Source organism: Anabrus simplex, chromosome 7 (genome assembly GCF_040414725.1).
Source record: "Anabrus simplex isolate iqAnaSimp1 chromosome 7, ASM4041472v1, whole genome shotgun sequence".
Lineage (NCBI taxonomy): Eukaryota > Metazoa > Arthropoda > Insecta > Orthoptera > Tettigoniidae > Anabrus > Anabrus simplex.
In genome coordinates this window covers 278892636-278907077 of record NC_090271.1, presented here as the reverse complement: position 1 = coordinate 278907077, position 14442 = coordinate 278892636, and the positions used below count along the sequence as shown (strand labels likewise).

Sequence of the window (14442 nt, the reverse complement as noted above, 5' to 3'; positions counted from 1 at the left end):
CCGTGTGCTAATATCACTTCCAAGAGCAGCGGAAATCTTGGTGAAATACTACAAGAACCAGTTACATCAAACATCATTTCATCTATGGTACCCATCGAGGGACGTCAATGTGGTCTCTTCATGGAACATCGCCGAGTTCAAGTCTCCGTCCGCACTCCGTGGAATGTTCCAGACTCCCATTCTCCACTTCAACATTCGTAAGCTGATTTTTCTTTTCTGAGTGAGTAGTCACAAACTGACTGACTTTTTGCAAAACTATTAATCCAGAACAGTGATATTCCCAGTGCTACGTGTGAATAATATTTCATAATTTTTCATCATTTCTAAGAAGTTCACATTTGGTGATAAATTTATTTTTTCAAATTTAATAACTAATTCACATTCACATTACGTAGAAGAACTTTAGGGTTTTCAAGTGTTTTATGATCCTTAATTTCAATTCTAACAAACTGAGAAACATTCAACAAGAATTTAAATCTTTATTTTAACTTTTCAATAATAAGTGTGTGTGTTCATTTTATGATTAAGACTTAGAAAGACTCTAGGTGCAAAATTGATACTTAGTGTTTTCATGAGAGTTAAAAAGACTATAGGATATCAGTGTCCCATGAAGGAGTAATATATATATTTTTTTGAACTGACTTCAAGAAGATCTCCATTTAAACCTTTGATTTTGACAGATTTTGATGAAAGATTTGAGTCCTATATTAAGATTGCAGGGTGATGAATCTTTGAATATTATTAATAAATTGTTTGGAAAAAGTATAACCATCTATTATTCGCCCTGCGATTCTATCCTTCTCTGTATCGGCTCCAAAATCACCATACACTACCTGAGGTCCTTCTCATGCCCAAAACCCACGAACTTTTCCTGGTACAATACATATGCCTAAAACGTCAAAAACACATATTAACACATTCTGAAAATACATTTCTGTAATGATACATGAGATAAATTAAAATTATGTTAAAATTGAGTGCTGTAATATAAAATTATTAAAATTTTAAGAATTTTAATGTTATGAAAATGATCATTACATAAAATTTAATATTTTGTTGAATTGATTGAGAATACAGTACCTAAATAATTTTTTACGATCTTCAAGTTTTCTTCTTTTTCTTCTTTACATGATCAAACGCTAGTTTGTACAATGGGTTCTCTTCTGTGCTTCTTTCTTTATGTAATGATCATTTTCATAATATTTAATTAGTTCCTTTATTCACTGATATGGTGAAATTAGGATACAATACTTCTTTAAATTGTAAGAAAAACAAAAGATAGTGTTATATGTTTTATTCAACATTAAAAACTTCATATCTGGTCCGTATTGAAAGGAGATAACATACAATAGAGGGAAATTTGATTGATCCACCTTTTTTCAATACATAAGAAGTTGTTAATATAATCACAACATTTTTTATTCAGTACCAGTTTCGGTGTGTATGGATATCATCATCAGCTGAAACAGGTTGTGTGAACAAAGATATAAAAGTATGTAGTACATATAATAAACCCTCAGTAATAAGTGACATTAATAAGATGAGGTAAAAATACACAATGCTTAAAAGAATATAAACAAGTTATGTGCTTTTTGGTCAAAGTATAAAATGAAAGTGAAGATTAAAGTATGAAGGCTTTCATGACCGGTGTCAATATAATAAAAATCTTCCGGGCTATTATGCCGTGGTCAACTCCTCTCGTTTCTTCCATTTTATGACGTTTCGACTACTACTGTGGTAGTCATCTTCTGTGGCGTCGTGTAGACACGCTCTCCTGTATCCCGCTGGCGACTGCGAAAGTTGTTTGGGAAGCAGCTGTATTTATATGTGAGTGTGTGGCCTCCAATTGGTTCGCGCCGTGCAATCCGACATCTGATTGAATTACACGTAATAAATATCATTTTTGGTCCGTATTGATGATATTTGATTGAAATAATAACATTAAGTTATTTATTAGACCATCTAATCAATACAAAATCGTCTTGGATGATTTACATAAATTTGTTAACTAATAGTGGTACATGTTTTGCCTTCCTTGAAGGCATCATCAGCCATAGTCTTAACCTTAAATTAAAAATAAGTGTCTAAATAACATGTAATAATGAAATTAATTTTAAAATCTTGAAGAGATTTGAAGTAAAATAACATTACAAATAACAGTGATGGTTTAAAAATACAATGTGATGAGATATAATAATGGAAGTATTAACAAAATTACCATTAGAAGGCTGCTAAAATAAGTGCAATGGATAAAACAACAGATTGTTATACAACAAGTAGTAAGATTGCATAAAAATAAAGTTGATAGTCTGGCGGTTATAATTAGACGATGGCGAAAAATCATATATAATCAAAGTAAAGAAGAGAGAATAAAAGTCAAAGTTAGTCGGGAGATCCGAAGTTAATCATGATCTTGAAGATAAAAGACGAAAGTCGGAGGCATATGGTGAAGTTGTAGAACACGTTGAGGATATGAAGTTGTAGAATAGAAGTTGAAGAACAGTTTCAAATAGGATCTCTATGGACCATCTCAAAATTTGAAGTAATGCTCAAATGTTGTAAATTGTGAGTTTGTAGATATTCTAGTTGAAAAAGCATATAATAGTGGAATCATTTGACGGTGACAAAGATAGCTTGTAACGTTAGGAGTTAGAAGTATTTGCAACAGTAGACTTCTTGCTACGTGTGTTATAGCTGTTATATCATCCAAGACGATTTTGTATTGATTAGGTGGTCTAATAAATAACTTAATGTTATTATTTCAATCTGATTGAATGTCTGAAAGCACAACCTCAGATTGGGTTGCGCCGAGCAGTCTGACTTTTGGTTGGGTCTCTGAGCACATGACCTCTGATTGGTTCGCACTGTGCAATATGTCACCAGGTTGTATATATGAGGGCATGAAATCTGATTGGGTCGCGCCAAGCAGTCTGTTGTCTGATTGGATCTCGGAGTGCACGGCCTCCGATTGGGTCGTGCCAAGCAATAGATCCTCTGGTTGGTTGACTGTGATGTCCCTGATCTTATTTAGCTTCGGCCGTACGTTATATAAAGGGGTGTACCAGGCCTTGCTGAGTTTCAGTCCTTCCTCCTTTCTATTAAAGTTATCCGGATGTTTGTGTATTTCGATTGCTTCCCTGTAGAGACAGGCATGAAAGTGGGATGTTGTGGCCAGTATGTCAGTATCCTCGTAGCGGATCTCATGCTTTCCGTCAAGCAGTGCATGCTCCGCTACTGCTGATTTGTCGTATTGCCCCAAACGACAGTTCCTTTTGTGTTCCATCAGGCGAGTATTGGAAGAAACTAGAGGAGTGGACCACGGCATAATAGCCCGGAAGATTTTTATTATATACAAAGTGAAGATATTAACAAATGTTTAAAGACTTGATCACTTTGGAATGATTAAAAAGTCTCAAGTGTAGCACTGCTAAACACTAGGTTAAATAAAACATGGACATCCAGAAACTGACATGAGATGCAGTCCTTCCACAGAGTATTGATAATAAAGTAACATAAGTAAGTTTGCTGGTGGCTTGTAACATCAACTCATAAAAAGAAGCCGTCATTTGTGAGGTACTCAAAGAAGTGGATCATATTGCAGGCAAAGAGAAAGTGGATATATGGCCAGAAAGTTCTCGATCCAATTTAGAACCTGAAGTATGAAAAGAAAGTTAAGAGTTATAATGAGATATTGGTAATAGGGCAAAACACTATAAAGTTAAGTAGGAGACTCACCTCAAATGGCCTGATGTATGCATGGAGAGTGGCAAGGAGTAAGTGCTAGAGTTTACTAGAAGCATTGACCATCGTTAAGGGAGGAAAAGGGGTGGGTCAGGAAGGGTAAGAGGAGGGGTGATGGAGGGGGCGGAGTTCGATGGGTGTGGTAGGGAAGGATAACGTGATAACGTGTGACATATAATTGAAAAAACAAGCTATTTTTAGGGAGTTTAACACTGTTAAGAACTGAAATAAGAGACTCAAATAAAATTCTGGGCTTTTTGGAAATGTTAAAGTTGAGATTAGGATTGAAGTATTGGTCTAGATGTATGTAACAGGCTTCCGTGATATCTAATAGGGGGCCTTTGCTCAATGTGTCTAATATTGTTAAATCTTGATCTAATCCATTAAATTTATGTTTATAATCTTGTATGTGCTGACCAACTGCGGAAAACCTAGTGTATTTAATTGCATTGAGCTGTTCGGCATATCTAATCTTGAAGCTCCTACCAGTTTGTCCTATATATGAACTGTTAGTCACTGCACTGAAACCTGTAAACTCCTGATTTAGTAAAAGGGTCCGATTTGTTGACCAGGTTGGAAATGTGGAGAATATCCATATTTCTGTTGTTGGTGCGGAAAGCAATATTGACGTTATGTTTTTTGATTAGGTTGGTAATGCTGTAGATATTTTGATTGAATGTAAAAATTGAGAATAACTTAGGCCTGGGATTAATCTTTTATTACGTTAGATTTAGAGCAATGTCTGTATTTGTTGATAATACGTTCGATGAAACTTTTATTATAACCATTAAACCTGGCTATCTCACGTATAGTATTAAGTTCTTCATTTAGGTCTGCTTTCAATTGGAATTTTGAACGTGCGATGAACTAAGTTATTGTAAGTAGCACATTTGTGGGAATAGGGATGCGTGGAATCTTGTTTTATTGTTGAGGCTGTATGGGTAGGTTTTCTGTATATTTTATAAGAGAATGAAGAAGAAAGTCTGGTGATCATTATAGCCAGAAAGTTGATGGAAGCATTAGTTTCTGAATCCAGTGTGAATTTGATATCAGGGTCTATGTTGTTGAGGTTTGAGAGGGTATTCAGTGCATCGACAGAACGCTCATCGATGATGACAAACGTGTCATCTACAAATCTGGCCCAGAACTTAATATTGCTAAACTTATCATTCCTTTCAATGACACTGTGTTCCAGAAAGTCTTAAGTATATTTCTGCTAAGATGCCAGAGGCCGGTGATCCCACAGCCAAGCCGTTTTGCTTATAAATAACCTTGTCAAATGTAAAATAATTATTATCCAGTAATAATTTTAAAACAGACATAAAATCAGAGATTTCAAGTTTACTCAATTGAGGATTAGAATTTAGATTATTCTCAATGATGGAAAAAAGTATGCTCGTTTTTATGCTTGGATACATGTTAATGATATCGAAAGAATGTAGTGTGTGGTGCGGTTGCAAGTTAAATTTATCTAGTTTCTTAATAAACTCTGCAGTATTTTTAATGGATTTTTGAGCAGCAAAAGTGAAATGGTTTTTAAGAAACTGTTGAATAAACCGAGCAAGTTTGTATAAAGGAGTTGGCCTATAGTTTATTATAGGGCGTATGGGAACACCGGCCTTGTGGATCTTCGGTAGTGCTTCCGCAGCTGGTAAGCTAGGGTGCATGTTGATGAGCTTCGACTTTTCTTTTTCAGTTAAAAGAAATGATGCATTCTTGAGTGTTTGTTTAAGTTTCCTTTGAATTATTAGCGTGGGATCTTTGTTGACAACTGAACAAGAGCTATCTTTAAAAAAGTTTTTTTTTTTCAGTATACTCTGATCTTTTCATAATAACAGTGGCATTTCTTTTATCCACCTTAGTGACAATTAGTTGATTCTCTTTCATTTTCTTCTTAAGTTCAATGATGCTGGTCCTTTCCAGAAAATCTGCATAAGTTTTATTGGTTTCAGGAGATGTGAAAATGTTATTAAAATGTCTCTTAGTGTCTAGTCTTAATTCATCTTATAAATCTTTTGGCATTTTGTTGATGGCGACTTTGGTTTCAATGACTAGTTTTAAAGCGATGTTAGGCGTACTTACGTTCAGCCAATTATGTTTAGGGCCTTTAGAAAGTATTGAACTTTCTTTCTTATTAATCACTGTGTTCGATAAATTGACGAGTGGGGGGTGAAACTGAGAAATACGATTCTCGTAGTACTATCATTGGTAGTCTTTTTCGGGAAGTTATTAATTGATTTAGATTTGTTCAAAAGCGCTTCAAACTTATTCTCCAAGTTCGTTTGTTTGCAAGATAAAACATTAAAAAGCCTATTGTAAACCTGATCTTGGAAAATGTTCCATTGGGCATTTGTAAGTTTATGTGTAACCTCGAGGTGAGTCTCATACAAACATATGTTTAAAAAAGCCTTATAAAGAAAATTTAATTCATTCTGTAACCATAACCTGTTAGTTTTCGATTGGACTTTGTGTTGATGCGGGAGGACGCATTCTTGGGCTTTAGATTTTGCCTGGTGGGCCGAATCATTCAACATTAAAAATTTCATATCTGGTCCGTATTGAAAGGAGATAACATACAATAGAGGGAAATTTGACTAGTACAACATAATCTCGTCTCAAAAAATACCACAACAGGATGAAAGTGGATCAGAGAAATAAGAGAGGATCTGAAGGAAATAGGCCTTACAACAGAAGACACCACAAATAAGATAGAAATGAATACAAAACTCAAGAATACAACCCTCCACTTTACCTTTACACAAAACAAACCAACAACATGCATATTTTCAACTAAGGAAAGGGCACAAAGATCGGAGCGTCTGAAGAAGTACTGGGAGGACCGCAAAGCCCGAACAATCCCTTCAAAGAGACCTAAATGACGGATTGACTGAAGTGATCCTATGTGGTCATAAAAGAAGAAGAAGAAGAGGGAAATTTGTTTGATGCACCTTTTTTCAATACATAATATGTTATTAATATAATCACAACATTTTTTTATTCAGTACCGGTTTTGGTGTCTATGGACATCATCATCAGCTGAAACAGGTTGTGTGAACAAAGATTTATAATAGTATGTAGTACATATAATAAACCCTCAGTATTAAGTGACATTAATAAGATTAGGTAAAAGTACAATGCTTAAAAGAATATAAACAAGTTATGTGCTTGTTGGTTAAAGTATAAAATGAAAGTGAAGATATTAACAAATGTTTAAAGACTTGATCACTTTGGAATGATTAAAAAGTCTCAAGCGTAGCACTGCTAAACACTAGGTTAAATAAAACATGGACATCCAAAAACTGACATGGGATGCAGTCCTTCCACAGAGTATTGATAATAAAGTAACATAAGTAAGTTTGCTGGTGGCTTGTAACACCAACTCATAAAAAGAAGCTGTCATTTGTGAGGTACTCAGAGAAGTGGATCATATTGCAGGCAAAGAGAAAATGAATATATGTTACTTTATTATCAATACTCTGTGGAAGGACTGCATCCCATGTCAGTTTTTGGATGTCCATGTTTTATTTAACCTAGTGTTTAGCAGTGCTACACTTCAGACTTTTTAATCATTCCACAGTGATCAAGTCTTTAAACATTTGTTAATATTTTCACTTTCATTTTATACTTTGACCAACAAGCACATAACTTGTTTATATTCTTTTAAGCATTGTATTTTTACCTCATCTTATTAATGTCACTTATTACTGAGGGTTTATTATATGTACTACATACTTTTATATCTTTGTTCACAAAACCTGTTTCAGCTGATGATGGTGTCCATAGACACCTAAACTGGTACTGAATAAAAAATGTTGTGATTATATTAACAACATATTATGTATTGAAAAAAGGTGGATCAATCAAATTTCCCTCTATTGTATGTTATATGTTTTATTCCTTGAACTGGCATCGCTGATGGAGGGAATGGATGATTTTCCCGAGACATGTATATTAAATGAAGAATTTTCTATCATTAAAAGGTGTATTGACAAGGTGGATACAAAATAAATCTATAATAGTTTCTTTAATAGTTCTGACTACGGTAAACTATCGTAAGAGCTAATACGATAAGGAGTGCGGTAGACATCATGAGGTTCAATCAATCAATACTGAACTGCATTTAGGGCAGTCGCCCAGGTGGCAGATTCCCTATCTGTTGCTTTCCTAGCCTTTTCCGAAATGATTTCAAAGAAATTGGAAATTTATTGAACATCTCCCTTGGTAAGTTATTCCAATCCCTAACTCTCCTTCCTATAAATGAATATTTGCCCCAGTTTGTCCTCTTGAATTCCAACTTTATCTTCATATTGTGATCTTTCCTACTTTTATAGACGCCATTCAAACCTATTCGTCCACTAATGTCATTCCACGCCATCTCTCCGCTGACAGCTCGGAACATACCACTTAAACTGTATATAGGATAATATCTTTTGTTTATTTCCACCTATTCAATACATTACAAGAAGTTGGCATTTACTTTAAAACATTATTCAGATGAGACATGTTTCGCCTCTCACTGTGAGGCATCTTCAGTCATTATCAAAAACCTTATTATTTTACCAGGCATCTGGTTAAAGATATTCAAAAATGTGTTTGATGATTATAAGAGAGGTAAGATTTACGTTAGTTATAAACATGTTCATGAAGTAACTAAAAATCAAATATATTGATAAAAACATATGTAGTTCTTTGTTGAATAGGACTTGTTTGATTCTACTATAGTAAGAGAAGGTGGCTTGAAGCCGTAGTCGTTAATAGATGTCTAATAGATAGTGGAAGGCATAAAATATCAGTTCTATGAGAATATACATTACATTCAAATGATACTAAAAACTAGTGGATTCAAAGGTAGTACATATAAAATGTCCAATGAAATAACTATAGATCTAATAAAATGATAAACACATATGTAGTTCTTTGTTAATTAGGACGTCGTAAGATTGTACGGCTTAAAGCCGTAGTCATTAATAGATGTCTAATACATAGTGGAAGGCATATGAAATCAGTTCAATGAGAATATATAATACAAACAATTGATACATAAAAACTGGTAGATTCATAAGAGGTACATTTAAAAATGAAGGCGTCATGTGACTATAAAAGACAGTTGATGGCTTAAAGCCGTAGTCAAAGTTTGAAATGTAGGTCAAATAACTGCTAAATATATGGTAAAAAGATATAAGTCAAAATATACAGCTTAGTATAAAAAATATGAAGGAAAAACATTCCAATTGCTTGACAAAAGTTACTTGACGTTGGCATGCGTATGTCCGTGATATTTATTGGTCAACATTTCGTAGGTTATTTTAGATTTATTCGGCAAGATTGCGTTGACAAGAAGTTCACCAGATGTTTATAGTTGGCCTAATTTGTAAAAAGAAAGTTGCAGAGATGATGATGGGTGGAAATTCTCAAACGTTGGTATGGTTTTTTTGACGTGAAGGTTGGAGAGCTGTTGTGTTCTTTTTCGATGACAATATATTTTATAAAACGTTGATTGTAAATAATTTATACTATTGAAGAGTATTATGGAAGTTTGATGAAGCTGTTGAATTATTGTTGTTATAGAATGGTTCTATGGCGTTGTAGGCCCATTTAACAAGCTGTGTGAGGCGCTATCCTAATAGCAACAATAATTCAACAGCTTCATCAAACTTCCATAATACTCTTCAATAGTATAAATTATTTACAATCAACGTTTTATAAAATATATTGTCATCGAAAAAGAACACAACAGCTCTCCAACCTTCACGTCAAAAAAACCATACCAACGTTTGAGAATTTCCACCCATCATCATCTCTGCAACTTTCTTTTTACAAATTAGGCCAACTATAAACATCTGGTGAACTTCTTGTCAACGCAATCTTGCCGAATAAATCTAAAATAACCTACGAGATGTTGACCAATAAATATCACGGACATACGCATGCCAACGTCAAGTAACTTTTGTCAAGCAATTGGAATGTTTTTCCTTCATATTTTTTATACTAAGCTGTATATTTTGACTTATATCTTTTTACCATATATTTAGCAGTTATTTGACCTACATTTCAAACTTTGACTACGGCTTTAAGCCATCAACTGTCTTTTATAGTCACATGACGCCTTCATTTTTAAATGTACCTCTTATGAATCTACCAGTTTTTATGTATCAATTGTTTGTATTATATATTCTCATTGAACTGATTTCATATGCCTTCCACTATGTATTAGACATCTATTAATGACTACGGCTTTAAGCCGTACAATCTTACGACGTCCTAATTAACAAAGAACTACATATGTGTTTATCATTTTATTAGATCTATAGTTATTTCATTGAACATTTTATATGTACTACCTTTGAATCCACTAGTTTTTAGTATCATTTGAATGTAATGTATATTCTCATAGAACTGATATTTTATGCCTTCCACTATCTATTAGACATCTATTAACGACTACGGCTTCAAGCCACCTTCTCTTACTATAGTAGAATCAAACAAGTCCTATTCAACAAAGAACTACATATGTTTTTATCAATATATTTGATTTTTAGTTACTTCATGAACATGTTTATAACTAACGTAAATCTTACCTCTCTTATAATCATCAAACACATTTTTGAATATCTTTAACCAGATGCCTGGTAAAATAATAAGGTTTTTGATAATGACTGAAGATGCCTCACAGTGAGAGGCGAAACATGTCTCATCTGAATAATGTTTTAAAGTAAATGCCAACTTCTTGTAATGTATTGAATAGGTGGAAATAAACAAAAGATATTATCCTATATACAGTTTATGAAACTTTCAATACGGACGAAAAATGATTTTCATCACTTGTAACATACGACTTAGTCGAGCAGCTCTTCTTCTTTCTCTCAATTCTTCCCAACCCAAACATAGCAACATTTTTGTAACGCTACTCTTTTGTCGGAAATCACCCAGAACAAATCGAGCTGCTTTTCTTTGGATTTTTTCCAGTTCTTGAATCAGGTAATCCTGGTGAGGGTCCCATACACTGGAACCATACTCTAGTTGGGGTCTTACCAGAGACTTATATGCACTCTCCTTTACATCCTTACTACAACCCCTAAACACCCTCATAACCATGTGCAGAGATCGGTACCCTTTATTTACAATCCCATTTATGTGATTACCCCAGTGAAGATCTTTCCTTATATTAACACCTAGATACTTACAATGATCCCCAAAAGGAACTTTCACCCCATCAACGCAGTAATTAAAACTGAGAGGACTTTTCCTATTTGTAAAACTCACAACCTGACTTTTAGCCCCGTTTATCAACATACCATTGCCTGCTGTCCATCTCACAATATTTTCGAGGTCACGTTGCAGTTGCTCACAATCTTGTAACTTATCACTCTATAGAGAATAACATCATCCGCAAAAAGCCTTACCTCCGATACCACTCCTTTACTCATATCATTTATATATATAAGAAAACATAAAGGTCCGATAACACTGCCCTGAGGAATTCCCCTCTCAACTATTACAGGGTCAGACAAAGCTTCACCTACTCTAACTCTCTGAGATCTATTTTCTAGAAATATAGCAACCCATTCAGTCACTCTTTTGTCTAGTCCAATTGCACTCATTTTTGCCAGTAGTCTCCCATGATCCACCCTATCAAATGCTTTAGACATGTCAATCGCGATACAGTCCATTTGACCTCCAGAATCTAAGATATCTGCTATATCTTGCTGGAATCCTACAAGTTGAGCTTCAGTGGAATAACCTTTCCTAAAACCGAATTGCCTTCTATCGAACCAGTTATTAATTTCACAAACATGTCTAATATAATCAGAAAGAATGCCTTCTGTTGAACTGTTTATGATCACATGTCATTCTTTATTGCTGGGTTCTCCCTGCACATATGATAGTATCACATAGCTTATAAGTTCATTTCTACAAAACATACAATCATGTACCCATAAGAAGACCCATCTAAAACAAGTTACATACGATGAAAACATCAAAAATCATTGTGTATGCAGTTACGGTAGTTTGCCTCTGACGTCCACAACTATGTGCCAAGAAAGGGAAACTTTCCCAGAATGTAAGCATGATGCAGTTATTTAAAATATATTTTGTAAAATGTTGATTTAATTTGAAATGGTGTAATAATTTGTGTAATAAACTTAAGAAAAAATACCTGTGTATACTTTATTCTACAGATCTCTGAAAAATATTCAGCACTACAAGTGATATAGCAGTATTTTAATAGTATTACTAGATAAGCAATAAAATAAGATTTTAGTTTTAAGAGAGCTTATCTAAAATACTGACGGTTGTAACTGGTGTGGTCTTTCGTTAAGAATGGCTGGCCTATATAAGGAGAGTTGAAGGGTTTACATGAATACAGGATAAATTCATTGTAAACACAGGTGTACTTCTACTGGAAATAGGTAACACATTTAGAGTGATGGTTCCCCAAACCCAACAGAAACCAATCCTAGTTTTCCTTCATGAACGGCATTGGGGTATAGTTATAAATATGTAGCTTGTCTGAAGACATTGCTACTGGCCTGGGATAGATAAAGACATTGAACAGATGATAAAATATTGTGGCACTTGCCAGGTTCATCAGAATGCTCCTCCGAAAGACTTATTGCCATGGGCTACCAGCAGAACAACCCTGGAATTATGCAGACCTATTTTAAAACTCAATGTGGTTAATAGTCGTCAATGCCATGTTTAACTTTCTGTTTGTGGTGGAGATGCGTTCAAGCACTGCTTCTGCCACCATGAGAGCTTTGCAGAAAATATTCACCACTGGGCCTGCCTAATGCCTTGGTCTCTGACAACGTGACTCAATTTACCTGAACAACATTAAAAGATTTTTCTGCAACAAATGGGGTACACCACATCCTTGCCCCACCATTTCACCCGCAATCCAATGGTGAAGCAGAACAGTTTGTCCAGACATTTAAACGGGGAATGAAGAAAGCCATACACACAGGGCTAAATAGAGAGCAGGCATTATTACGGATATAAGGAGTCTATAGGGCCTTGCCAAGCAATGATGGAAAGAGCCCATTGCAGAAACTTCATGGTTGCCAACATCATACACTCCTTTCTTTGTTACAGCCTGGACCAGTGCAGGCGGCAGGAAGCAAAGAAATGTTTGGCAAAGACAGCATAGTATATGCCCGAACATTCCAAGCAGATCTGCAGTGGGTCCCATGGATAGTGTCTCTCACAACCTCGGAGCTTGACTGTACGTAGTTGTGACTGCCAGCAGGCTGATCACCCAACATCAGGACCAACTGAGATGACCGAGAAGATTGGCTCTCCATATCCACTGCAATCCTCTGTGGCAGACAGAGCACTAGACGTACTAATTGGAATGTGTTCCTTTCAGGATGCCACACCTACCAGCAACAATTATCCATGGGATACCATGGTCACAACAGAAAACACGCTGCTCCCTCAAGGTAGAAGAAACTAGAGGCTCCACCGTTTTTTCACTGTATCTTTGTACTTCAGAGGGGAGGGTGCTCAGTGAGAACTGAACTTCACACGCTTCAGCTTGGAGCTCCATGAAGGAGAGCGCTATGCTGTAACAGCGCTTCAGGCACAAGCGGAGCACAGCCTGGTGGAGGTACACTGCTTGGGATGGTACAAGATGGTCCCCAGCATTGTAGAGAATCGCTCGCCGTCACATGATTCTCCAACACTTGCCACGACTACAAGGGTATATTGCCCTGTAAAAAGGTGGACCTGCTAGGTGGACTGGGCAGTTATTGGGAGGTTTCACGTCTGGACAGCACCAGCGATCACCGATCAACAAATTGTCCCTCAACTTGACACATCGTTATTGTGTATTTAGAAAGACTTAATGTAGGCAAACTTATTGAGGGTCCTAAGAACGTTAATAGACAGAAGAATCATCAGAACTGTACATAGAATTTTAACTGGTGTTATTTTCTAAATAGTGAATGTGGATTTCAATATTGTGAATTATAGACTTGGGTTTATTTTTTGGGGACTGGACGTTGGTGGTAGAAAAAGTCAGATTTTCTTGAGTAATGACTTATATGTATTGTTAATAAATACATCTCGTATAAAATAAGTTATCTTTAATTTGGGCACAACAGAAAGTAAGTAGAATATAGTCTTCTTCTGACCATTCAAAAATCAAGAAAGGACCAGTGCTGTGTAACCCTGGCAGAAATTTTGACTTGGTCATCCTACCAACAGGCAAAGGCAATCTAATAGTAATCATAAACACTGATTATAAGAGTAAAATCCACAAAATACTACATTCTGGCAACTATAGATAGTAGAAGCATGACATGATATGGTAGATATACATAAAATAGCAAAATTGTGTAAGGGAGAGGTCTCCAAGTTCCATGCCTGCTGCCATAACATACCTCTTCAGAATTCCACTGTGGAAGGTAGATGATCTGCAAGATGGTATCAAATCATTCATCTGACTTCTTTTTTTATAATGCAGCCAGAATATACCACCCTCAAATACTCTTTGAATGCTTTTTCTGGGAGAAACTGCCAAGATATTCAACAGGTAAGAATACTACAGTACCATTACAGAGCAGTACACCAGCCCCTTATAATTTAAGAAGATACGCATCACATCTAACACTGCTGTCCTAAAAGTTAATATTGCTCTGCTTGCTACCTACATATTGGCAACATATAATGAGCCAAATTTGCCCATAAAAAAACTACCCT

The 14442-nt window shown here is 35.4% G+C and overlaps 1 protein-coding gene and 1 long non-coding RNA gene across 5 annotated transcripts in view; one reads left to right on the top strand and one right to left on the bottom strand.

Moving 5' to 3' along the window:
- The window catches only part of LOC136877550 (uncharacterized), a 74555-nt gene that overhangs the window by 41604 nt on the left and 18509 nt on the right, over positions 1 to 14442 (bottom strand). The gene's annotated exons all lie outside the window — the stretch shown is intronic.
- The window catches only part of LOC136877549 (protein IMPACT-B), a 105387-nt gene that overhangs the window by 72540 nt on the left and 18405 nt on the right, over positions 1 to 14442 (top strand). The window contains exon 5 of one of the 3 annotated variants that reach the window (XM_068228677.1): positions 12835 to 13804. The exons of the other annotated variants lie outside the window; for them this stretch is intronic. Coding sequence (XP_068084778.1) covers positions 12835 to 12972 — 138 coding nt within the window. The 3' untranslated portion in view covers positions 12973 to 13804. Of the gene's footprint in view, positions 1 to 12834; positions 13805 to 14442 lie in introns of those variants that run through there. 3 annotated transcript variants of the gene reach the window in all.